This window comes from Corvus kubaryi, unplaced genomic scaffold (assembly GCF_017639235.1).
Source record: "Corvus kubaryi isolate FWS band 111438036 unplaced genomic scaffold, C.kubaryi_AGA036_p1.0 split1-131, whole genome shotgun sequence".
Taxonomy (NCBI): Eukaryota; Metazoa; Chordata; class Aves; order Passeriformes; family Corvidae; genus Corvus; species Corvus kubaryi.
Window position 1 is genome coordinate 25,413,861 of NW_024582073.1, and position 12,090 is coordinate 25,425,950.

Here is a 12,090-nt window from a genome sequence, read left to right on the forward strand (position 1 = left end):
ACAGATCAAGGAGGAAACAGTTTGATCTTAACCTATCTGATCTTATTCCTGACAGCTGGACTCCTGCAGCAGTAGAGAAGCAGAAGCTGACACCAGAGGATATTGCAATGTACTGAGACCAAGGGAAACAGCAATCAGCTGAGCCTCATACAGATTCTTTCTTCCAGGTTCTCCTATACGGTGTCTATAAATCTGAGAAATTACCAGGTGCTCCTCTAGGAAATTAAGCTAATCCACAGAAAATCTATTTTTAATTTTAAAGACCTTACATATAGGCAAACAAAGATTTTCTCAACAGCATTCATATAATTTCATTTTAGCCACCCTAAGCTGCCAATAGACTGTAGTGAAAAACAGGCAACCCCAGAGAGCAATTACCTGACTCATTTTAGATGCTAATCTTAGGAGGCAATGACTATCCCTCTGAAGGTAAATGTTTCTTTCTCCTAATAATGAAAAGAAATCAGGATGACCAGCTTCAGCTTAGGTATCTAATTTTAAGATATCTGAAGTTAACAACAACAATCCCACCTCAAATTTAAGGAAATATGAAATTAAAGTGGAAAAAAATACAGCTAAATTATGGGAAAAAACCTGCAGCCTGCATGTCTGCTGCTCATTACAAGCAAGATGGAGATACCTAGCTGACAGATGTCTTGATAAGGAGATAAAATTCCTAAACCACACTTTCCAATCCCTTTCTTCCACATCGTTCTTCGACCCAATCTGTTACAGCATTATTGGAGAGGATTTACTCTATCCATATCCAATTCCTCTCACTCACTAATATCCTTGGGTGTCATTCCTACTTCTGAGATGTTGCCTTCTGTAGCCTGCAGAGCGATATATACATGAACACTGGCTTCACTCATCACACCGGTCTCAATTTGGCAAAGCACATAAGCCAATACTTGAAAGAATTACTTTAGATGGCCTGAAAAGTTTTGATTAATTTTATCTAACCAAGTTTTCAGCAGATGACAAGGAAAAAAGAAAGTAGAGGAAAATTTCTGACCATAGCAACCTACAACATATATAGCTGCTGGTTTTAATGCAATAGTTGAGCTTTTAAAACTATGTAAAGAGATTAAAACTAGCTTTAAAAGGGGTTAACGAAATTTTCTGAGCATCTCTGTGATTTGCCAAGTCGTCAGAAAAATGTTCCAACAAAATTCTTGTTAAAACAAATTGATTCTATCCAGTAATTTCTCCATCAAATACAGCTCGTTCGTGCCAGATAAATGCTAACCTGCCATAAAGTACAAATAAATTTCTTCTGGTAAATTAGGGGATAAAGGCAAAAGAGTTCCAGTGGAGGCTAGTTCAGCAATAAACACAGTAATATATTTCTGCTGTTTTTGGTTAAACAAAATGTTTTTAATTACATACTTCTGCAAACTGTAGCAAAAAAACCCCAAAGCCCTGGAAGTCTTTCCAAAATACCAATATGACTTTAGCCCACTATTTGAATGGTATAGTATTTCACCTTCAGAACTTATGTGGCAAGATTGTACAGTAGACAGTAAATAAAAGAATTACAATAATTTCTTATTTGCTTAGTTTAATGTAATGCTGAAAGCCAGACTGACCAGCAGCTCTGTGTCACTAACCTTGCAGCCACACAGAGGGGAAAGCATTCCTAAAAAAGTCACCATACAGGATTTTTACATGCATGGTAATCTTACAGAATCTCTTAGTAAAATCCTAGTGCCCTTTTGTGGTCTGAACTCCCCTCCCCCTCTAGATTATCAAATTACAGTTACATGAGAATGAAGAAGCATTTAACTGTCATGCATGTCAACCCTTCCAATTACGAAATAGTTCTATTTAATAATTTCTCTGTCTCCCTTCCCCTAAATATGCATCTAACAAATGTTAAGAATATTAAAATTATGTTTCACTCTATGTATCATTGATCAGTGTTTGGGAACTGAACTTAAAAAAGCCTGGTTCATAAAAATATTTAATAAATATTATTGTTTACTACAAGCATATAACTTATTTTCTCCCAACATGATTTACAAGCAGCTGAGAGAAGAACAAAGCAGTGGCAATCCCCAAAGTTTTCTGATTTCTTGTTGTAAGTTAAGCAACATTTTAAACAGGCAGATACTTGCTGGAAAAAATGATCCATGTGACAAGTAAAAACCTATTTGTAAGATGGATCAGAAGAGGAACAGATAATCAACTAAAAAATGAAAAAGATCAACACCTCACTCACATTTAGAGTGGTCCTGATCCAGATAAATAACAGAGGCTTTAATGGCAATGACACAGCAACACATGAGGAGGAGGAGGAATAAAAGACAAATAATGGCTAACTGAAATTTAAGAGGAAGACTAGCTCTTGGAGAACTGCTGCACTCTTTCAATGAATTTATATCATCTTAATTTATCTGATGGGAAGATTATAAAAACATTGAATAAATATAAATTCTAATCCCAGATGCTTACAGAGATACTGAAGCAAGTGCAAAATGGGCTAATTGAAACATCCTAGTCACAGTCAGTGCTGCACCAGCCTTTTTACTCTGCTCCCAAGAGTAAGCTGATTTAATTCAAGGAGGAGTGTAGATGAGTTTGGAAAGTTCATGCTACCCAAAATAAATCTGTTAAGATGACACATCAGACTCTACACAATACAATACTGTACAGCATACACTACCTTCTGCCCCCCCTGAAAAAATCCAACAAAACTTCTTTAGAGTATCATCTTCCTGGTAGCTACATTCTCACTGTCAAAATCGTAATTTATTGTAAACGCTGTGATTAAGTAAGTGCACTGATAAATGAAACAAAAAGACTTCTCCCCTTTATATTTTAAAAGTTCAAATTCCATACACATCCCATATGTGTTGTCTATTTTTCAGTTTGCTTTTTTTCCCTAAGAATCTTACAGAGCCTGTATGGATGCATATAGAAACATTAAAATAGCTGGCCAATAACTACCTTAATTTTTCAGTAAGTCTATTTCACACGTGAGGTCAATGGTATTGTGCAGAGTTACTTAAATTATCTTTAGTTAGATTGGCATATCTGTAGTTATAGACTATATGGTTCAGAAGTGTGCCCTCTATTTTATTGGGAAGCATAAAAATAAAACAGTACAGCACAAGGCAGACAGGCAGTGAAATATGCTTCTGATTTCACTTATGACTTGAATAATTCATTTGCAATGTAAAATAAGGCCTTACTACCTTTTTGGCACTATCACAGACAAATGCTTCTTAAAGCCCTGCTGAAAATCTTTTCATAGGCTTTGAAGAGCCTTCAGCACACGAGATGGAATCCAAACCTTGGAGTGACTGTGGTAAAGCACTTTTATGCAGCAAATTGCACCAGTTTTTGGTAATTTAAAAGATATTCAGCATTTTATGAAATCGGGTGCAGGGGCAGAGATTTCCTCTTGTTCCTTTCTGACAACACTGTTTTAGCACTGTGATTACAAGTTGGGGGTTTTTTGCTCGTTTTGTTAAGAAAACAAACTAAGTTAAAGTAATACTATTAAGAATATAACAGCTTAATTTGGAACCCAGCCAGCCAATGATTTTTGCCTTTTTCAAGCCAGGTATGGTGCACACTGATATCAAAGTTCTGGTGGACTTAAAAGAAATTTATACATACAGGGAGGACTTTGCAACCCAACTTCCATTTAAAAATACTAAAAGGGGTTTTAAAAACTGACTGTTAGAAATAAATTCTGATGTGCACCTACCACCTTTTCTCCCCAATGCTAAAGCTTTACCTAAGTCAGCAATGCTTCGTGAAACACAAAACCCCTCAGACAGCAATGGAAAGTGAAAGATCCAAACCCAAATCCTGTAACTGCCACCTTTCCTTGTGTGACTGAATAAACATATCAGTTTCCTCAGTTACCACTTTGTGAAGCCAGGAAAAACACTTCCCCAGCCTTTCTCCTACCTTGCCTGCTACTTATTTATATCTCAAAAGTCTCCAGCTGAGGGAATGTCTATCACACACCTGGCAGAGCCCTTTGCATAATGAGGTACCAACTTAAATTGGAGTAACTGATGCTATGCTGCAAACATAAAAAGAGCAGAAAAAATGTGCCTTGAAGCATCAAAGGATATTTAATTAGTATCACATCTTCTCAAAATAAATAACATTTAAAGGTAGAATTTCTGACTTTGTGGGTCCTACAACACAAAGTAAAGAAGAAAAGTAATTATCAAAAGAAATAGCAGTCACCCCACTGCATGACCTCTGAGTACAACTAAATCTATTTATTTGTTTAATTTGTTTTAAAAGAAAAAGAGCATTACTTGAGAATCTTCCCAGCACTTGGCTGATCCTCTCCCCAGTAGTGAAGATCTAATCCAAAAGGCATGAGGGGAGCTTTAGCTCTTTCTTCTAGTTTTCTTCTTTTACTGTCAAGATCTTCCACATCTGCTGTCGCAGTAGTTGCAGATTCACTGGAGAAAATTGATGAGAAGTCAATACAGAACACCAATGAGCACAACAACTTTTTTTCTGTTTTCATTAGATTTTTTTAGGCCAACACTAATATTACCTTAGATCTATTGCAAGTACTTTTACAAGGTTGTCCTTTTAATTTTTTTAAAGGAAGACCATAAGACACAACACCACATGCTCTCTATACAGCTCGCTGCATATTCAGCTAGTGCTGGCTAACACCTATCACACTATTGGGGGAGAAGCCCAGAGATTTGATGGGGGCAGCAGTGGATCATGCAGGTTGTAAACCCACAGGAGCTACAGATGTGGTACAGGAAATCTCAGATTAATTCCAGTTTGCTAGGTTTTGGGGGCATTCCTGGGCAATGCAGAAGTGTCTTTCCAGGAACATGCCACTAAGCAGATGACTCCAGTCTTACCCCCAAATCACAGCTAAATGCCAGGCAAGGCTGGCGTTTCATCAAACTTTGAACAGGATTGATAACAAAATTGTCTTTGGAAGCAATGTAACATCTCCAGGCAGCACTGAGGGCGTAAGTCACTGGGAACAAAGAGATGGTTGAAACTACTTGCAAATTGAACATTAGGATACATTTTGTTTAGCTGCAAACAGAATGTACCCAAACAAATGGGGTGGGGGGTATTGTTAGCAAAGAAGGGAACAGTGTATTTTCATAAAGGCCATTTACACCAAATAAGATCTGTAGTAACTGAACAGTAAAAGATTCCTTAAGATCCTAGTGCAATCACCAACAAAATCCCAAATATTAGGCAATGAATGTAATGGTCTTCAAAATGAGACCAAGTCAGCCCTGTCAGCTTGCCTGGTTCATGAATACTTTTCTGTGTGCTATCATGACTAATAAACACAAGAGCAAGAGGTTTGTACAAGAATGAAACAAAGATAACCTGGCATGAGGAGGTGGTAGCTTTGGTAGCTTGTCTCTAATAAGTTTCAGAGTGGCAGCTGCACAGGTTGGATCGAGTTCATCCTCATTCCCTTTGAGCTGAGTGTGGGAGCTCAGCGGAGCTGCTCCTGTCGATGCCTTCGCCACCGGGGCTTTTGGAGGTGACTTGGGTTCAAGCCCTGCGAAAAAACCTTGATGTTTAGGAGTGATTCACTTCTCCCACCCTCACAGTCCAATCCAAACAGCTCGGGGTGCTGACTACGTCTTCCTGCTTCCAGTTTGCTTTAGACATCAGTCCCACTCAGAGTGAAACAGAATTATTTAGAGGACATTTGTCTTTCACAGATACTAAACCACACAATTTGCCAGGAGAAAATACCTAAGTGCTGGCAGAAGCAGGAACTGCACCCAGAGAGTCTGCCCAAGAGACAGGAAACACCTGAGCTACACCTGAGGAACAAGCCATCTGCAAGGCAGTACCAGGCACTGATGTTCAGCACCAGTAGCTCAGCAGTGGGGTAACTTTAATTACTTTTACAGACAGATTAGAGATTCAGCCGTAAGATGTGAGGACTGTAAGGATGCAATTAGTCAGGCTGAGCAGTTAGACGGCACCTGCCTCTACCTGCTGAGCTGGAGGAGCAACGCCATTTAGCCAGTAGTAGCAACAAGAACTTTTTAGCCAATGACAGCTAAAATTGGAAAGACATGATCCCTCACACTAATGTGATGTGTCCCCTTAGAAAGCCTTTTTAAAAAATAATTAATTGAAATGCAAGGTCTCGTCCCTCAAAGAAGATCCCTAAATCTTATACAAAAAAGTCATAGTTTCACAAAACTAAAAATTTCAGCAAATTATCTGAGCCTTCTTATGAAAAGTAACTGAAGTTTATCTAACATGTTTTAGCCATTATTTAACTGTAACTTTTGATCTTTTGCCCAATTCTAACCAGCCCTGAAGCTGCACCTAGAAGCATTCTTGCCTTGTTAGTCACTAAATGTATCACAATATATTAAGTAGAAAAGCAAAAGTTAATGTTGTATCTGTAACCAGCTCTCTGAGTAGGAACTTGCAAGACCCATAGGAACGGGTAGGCTTGGTACATAAGATACTTTCATTCCAGAGAATAATGTATTCTCCACAAGCAAAATCAGAATAATTTGCTGTGACCCATCTTTCCACCTTATAAGGTCTCCCAGTAATTCATCCTGACTTTGATTCGTTTGCATCGCTCATTCCCTTTAACCCATGGAGTGCAACTGCACAGATGGCACTGCCTGACATCAGCCACAGGCAAAGATGCTGAGAGGGCAGCCTTTGAGATCCACCCCCTAGGAGCACATTTTCCAAGTACCTAGATCAGGAGCTGAGTCTTTGTGCAGGGAATGACATCCACACTTTTTTCCCAAAGCTCCAAGCTCAGGGCACTGAGAAGAACACCTGTTTAACCTAGTTCCTGAACAGCCTCTCCCCAGAGACAGCTGACAACCCTAATTCAAAATCCAGAGTCTCATCTTGCTGTTGGCTGGTGCTGCTGAGCACACCTGGCACTGCTGCTCCCTTACTCACTCCAGCCCACACTAATGAAAGCTATGAACACTCCACATTCTCCAAAGTCAACAAGGCTTTAAAGAACATTGTCCAAAAAAACCACCATTTAAAGGACCAATCTGTGCTTTGGAAAACAGTCTCAAAGTTAGCAGAAGAACCAGGAATAAGGGAAATTATAATTAAATATAATAGGATGGATCTAAGTAGAGAAAAGTCTAGGTTATTTAGCAAAAGAAATTATTTCATTACACTTATTAGGCTGTGAACTTGCTGTTCAAGAGGGATAGTGGTGCCTCCACAGAAATGTGCTTTTTAAACATCACTTCAGTGGAATAATAATGCAGAAATTTTGAATTTATGTCTCTGGAAAGGGGGCAGGACAGGCTTCATCTCAGCTCATGTCACAGGTTAGAAAGGGAAAATGCCCTTCTCAGGTGCTTTTATCAAAATGAAGGAGTATTAACCCAAAATCTTGTAGTAACCACACTTTAGAATCATCAGTATTTAGAGAAGTAAACTTCCTTTAATGACAGAAACAGTTACAAACAGGGCCTTTGGCATGAACAAGGTTAACTGAGAAGAATATGTCATAGACTCTATCTGTAATGTAGAATTGCTTAGACTGCATTTAGCATTTCAACTGCTTTCTTTTTTCTTAGAGAGCCTTTCTGAAAAGCATTGTTTAAAGCAAATGTTTTGAGAGCACCTGTATATGTACTATTTACAAATAGTAAAAAACCAGTCAGAAGATAGCAGGTTTGTGTCACTCACCACACCTCTTCTCTCACCTTCAGAGAAAGTAAGTGCATATGTTTTAAAAGTTCTCAGAAAACCCTATTTTTTCCCTATGATGTTTACAGGAAGCGTGATTGCTTGTTCACCACACTGGTTTTGTTGAGGAGGAGGGGAACAGCAGAGACAAACCGTCAGCAACACACAGAAAAGGCAAGGGAGACAAATAGACAATGTGACATTTAGACAGATAAAAATCACATCCAGAAGATCAATATTGGAATTCTTAAGAGTTACAAGAACAAAATATTTTCTCATTGATTTCTTATTTTAAACCATTAGAAGAAAAATAGCCAAAAGTAAGTACACTAGGACATCAGTAACACCACCTCCACTGTGGAGTTTTGAACAAGTATTTATGTATGAAAGTAGTTTTTGCTAACAAGATAAAGACAAGAATCACCAGGCAGACAGCCCCAGCCGAATGGTGCCCAATGTCAGGGTGGGGTTTCTTTGTTTTAGTTTTAAAACATAGATGGGATTAAGTACAGTTTTAAAAGTAAAATTCCTCTTCAGAATTCTGCTGTTCTGTGTGGTTTATTTAACAAGTACGGTACCTGGGTTCAAATTGTTTCAACAGCAGCTTTGAGAAAGCATCATAAAAGTGTTTAAATCCCCCTTTTTGTTTAAATTGACCAAATGGCACCTATTGCCTGAAGCAATAAAGTAGCCCATGTTCACAACATAAATCAATAGAAGGAAAGAGAGAGGCTGGGGTTTCAGCTGAAGTTAGGCTGCTGAATGCTGACATTATTGATTTTAGCTAGTTCAGCTGGCCTTGTAATTAAAATGTAAATTTGAGAAAGAGATTATGTCCTGACAGAAATGGTGGGATTAAGGGGAGATAAAAGCCCCTCAGTGAAAATTCAGAGAAAAAGCCAGCACAGGTTTCCTCAGCTGTGTGGATTTAGACAAAATCAAGCTACTTCAGATTCACTGAAGTTTAATTGAAAAAACATAGATAGAATATAAACAAGTATTATGGACTTCACCTTTCCTGAAAAAAAATTAATAGTTTCTGCTTCTCATTTGTTAAATCTTAATCAAGCTAAGCATATGTGATTTATATTAGTACAGACACTGTCCCAGACTGTAAGGAAAATCCAGCAGTTCAGGTACAATATTTCCCCACTTACTCTACTGTGCTCACAATGAAAATGCCTGCCAGTATTTTACTCAGGAAGCACAATAAGCTTTGGACTTTGCAAAGCTTCCCAGTGCCTTTGAACATAGCTATGCTCATTTATGTGAGATCTTGGAATTCTACTTTAGAAATTCAAATTAAAAAAAAAAAAAAGGTAACTATGGTAATTAACAAGAAGAGTTCACTAACATTACATAAACACTTAGTTTGGCTTACTGGAATTACAGAATATGTTAATTTGTTATACTGTTACCTCTCATCAATTAACCGTATTTATTACTGCTTTACAATCATAGTTAAGAACCAGAAAAAATCAAATACACGGCATTTATATCAAGCCCTTTCTATACCTTACGCCCTGATCTTTTAAGCTTCTTCCTTATGATTTTGCATCCTGTGGCCATTGCACAGATCCTCTGAGGGATACTGCTGTGGCAAACTACTCAAAAGTGTACCAACATCTTGTGCAGTGAGTATTAACTTCCAAGAACTTTAGTAGAAATCAAGTATATCCCACGTCCTGTTAGATTTTCTGGGACCCTTATTCATATAGAAGGACCTCTCCTGAGAATGAGGAAAGATTCCATAATCAGCTGAACAGGATGAACAGAAGAAATATCTACAGTCAATACTTCTACATGGATGTCGAAGTATTTTGTTTGAAGTGATAATCATGTTTTTTTATAAATGTGAGAAGTTAATCTTCATTCCAAATACTGCATTACAAACAGTGTTACTCACTTATTAAGTGTAGCTAGGCCTCTGTAGGGCTCAAGCTGTGCCAAAGGAGGTTCAGGTTGGATACTGGGAAATATTTCTTCACTGAAAGAGCAGTCAAGCATTGGAACAGGCTCTGTGGGGAAGTGGTGGAGTCACCATCCCTGGAAATGCTCAAAAAATGAATAGATGTGGAACTTCAGTGGCCATGGTGGTCAGTCAAAGGTTGGAATTGATGATTTCAGAAGTCTTTTCCCATCTTAATGATGGTTCTGTGATTCCATATAGGACTTGTGTTTGTCTGTATACAGGTACATTCAAAACACGCTAATTTAATGAGGCAATCTCATTTGTAAACTTACAATTAAATATTTCTGAAGTTTTTTACGCTAAGAGAAATGGAGACCACACACACATTTGATAACAGAAATTCTGGACTGGGGTTTTAACTTCAGTGCTGAATATCTGTTTTCAATACATTTATGATAAATCAACACATGCTATTTACATCCAGTAACAACTATGGCAGATTTTTTTTTAAAGGATTCATAGTAATATTAATAGAAACCTTATTCTAGATACTATACTATCGTCTAGGCTGAAAAACACAACTGTGTGTTACTTGCATTTTCCAAATTTAGGAAAAAGGAACCCAAATTTCAAAGAGATGAATAGGTAATTCTGTCTATCCTTCTCCCTGCAAAACATGATATGCTTTTTCCCCTAAAAGAAGTCAGGTAAGAGCCTTATTTAGCTTAGACAGTATAATTCTAAGTCTCAAAATCAGTCCCCGACAATGATACTTCATACAGTCTGGAATCTGCAGGTTTGTTTCTGCTCTGGTCTCCACTGAGCTGTTTCTCCACATCCTTCACATGCAGGAAGAATTCCCTCAGAAGTTCCTGAGCTATGAAGACCAGACAAATCAAACCTGACTGAAAAGCTGGATCCAGACAAATTGAGAAATCACTGCATTAAGGAAGGAAAAAGCTTAGGTATAATTTCCATTTAGCCAGCACATGTGTGTCTGTTTAAGGATTCAACAGTCAGTAGAACCTCAGCAACTTCATTCCCAAATAATAATAATGTCATCAGAAACATTTGCTTTCATTACAACTAAGTAGGACAACATTATTTGGTTAATCGTGGTGACGCACATTTTTATGGCCCCTAGCTGATGAAAGCAATTGGCCTGAGTGCACCCCAAATAACCCATCTTACCTTGTGTATGAAATACAGGTACCTGTTGGAAAGAGAAGCTGCTCTACTGACCCCACACTTGTGTTCTCTTATGTACAGAGTCAGCCTTGAGCCAAGTCTACTTCATGATCACGGCCATGACAATCACTCTCTCCACTGTGGAAGCCTAAACTCCCTCCCATTTTAAAAGCTATTACAAAATGGATTTTAGGAAGTTTTTCAAATACACCTACCACTGGCAAATCCTAATAAATACTAGTAACAGAAAACCAAACAAAGTATTTCCCTAAAAGACTAGTAAGTACTGAAAACAAGTTTTTCACTGAGTATGTCAGAGAGGCCTACATGTTACAGAAAAAGTAACAGAATTCGTGCTTTTGCCTTGTGATTTCCAGAAGATGTTCACGTGTACCACTCAAATAAAAAAAAAACCAGCAAAAAAGCCACAATGAAATAGAGGAAAACATAACTGTAAAATCAAGAGATATTGATTCTTTGTAACTAAACCTGTTAGATGCTTCTATGAAGGAAAAAAAGACCAGTTTAAAAGCTATCAATTCTTCACAAGTCAAAATTAGATGTTTTGCTTCATCAAGACTTGCATACATGCTCTTTTTGCCATGTGTAGATTTAAATCCACTATATAAAACAGAAAAAAAAAAAAAAAAGGGAGAAATCATTTACATGAAGGTTAAAAGAGCACATTATTATGGTATGGAATAACTATTTCTGCATCAAAAAACAAAGCTAAGATGGAGCCAGCACAGTGCTGCTCACAGCAATATATGTGTATGTTAGATAACACACCTGGCTTCCTTTTTTTAAAATTTGTAATGATGATTCTCTGATGTTTCGCATTTCTGAGGCCATTTTGCTTTAACCACTGTGTCCCCTCTACATCTTCGAGGATGTCTGTCAAGAGCCTGAAGCACTCCCAGTTCTATGTAAAGAACCAGATGACAACTTCTCTGCTAAGGAAATAATGGTTTTGTACATCTTATTAGCTCAGTTGGGGTATAAGCCTTCACATTGTTATGACTTTTCATAGTAAAAACAACAAAAAGCAGCTACTTAACACACAGGAAAGTATAACTCAGATACCATCAGATTAGGAAAGGCAGTCTGGGGACATCTAACCCAAAAAAAGCACATCACACTGTGATGAGAAGAGGAAAAAATATCTGAAATGGATAGAACTAAGCCTTGGGATTTTAGAATTGTAGCTTTGATCCCCATATGAAAGAACTCCGAAGCAGACTTGAAGATGCAATGTGAGCCACTAAAGTAGCTATTAGAGACCTAACAACATTCTGGCTTAAGGCTCAAATACAAGAGAAATA

At 37.8% G+C, this 12,090-nt stretch overlaps 1 protein-coding gene across 1 annotated transcript in view; it reads right to left on the bottom strand.

Moving 5' to 3' along the window:
* UVSSA (UV stimulated scaffold protein A) overlaps positions 1 to 12,090 on the bottom strand; it is a 49,331-nt gene that overhangs the window by 11,336 nt on the left and 25,905 nt on the right. Inside the window, exons 8-9 of the mRNA XM_042053170.1 lie at positions 5,347 to 5,524; positions 4,284 to 4,433 (exon numbers count right to left, since the gene is read on the bottom strand). Of these exons, the coding sequence (XP_041909104.1) occupies positions 4,284 to 4,433; positions 5,347 to 5,524 (328 nt within the window). The remainder of the gene's footprint in view (positions 1 to 4,283; positions 4,434 to 5,346; positions 5,525 to 12,090) is intronic.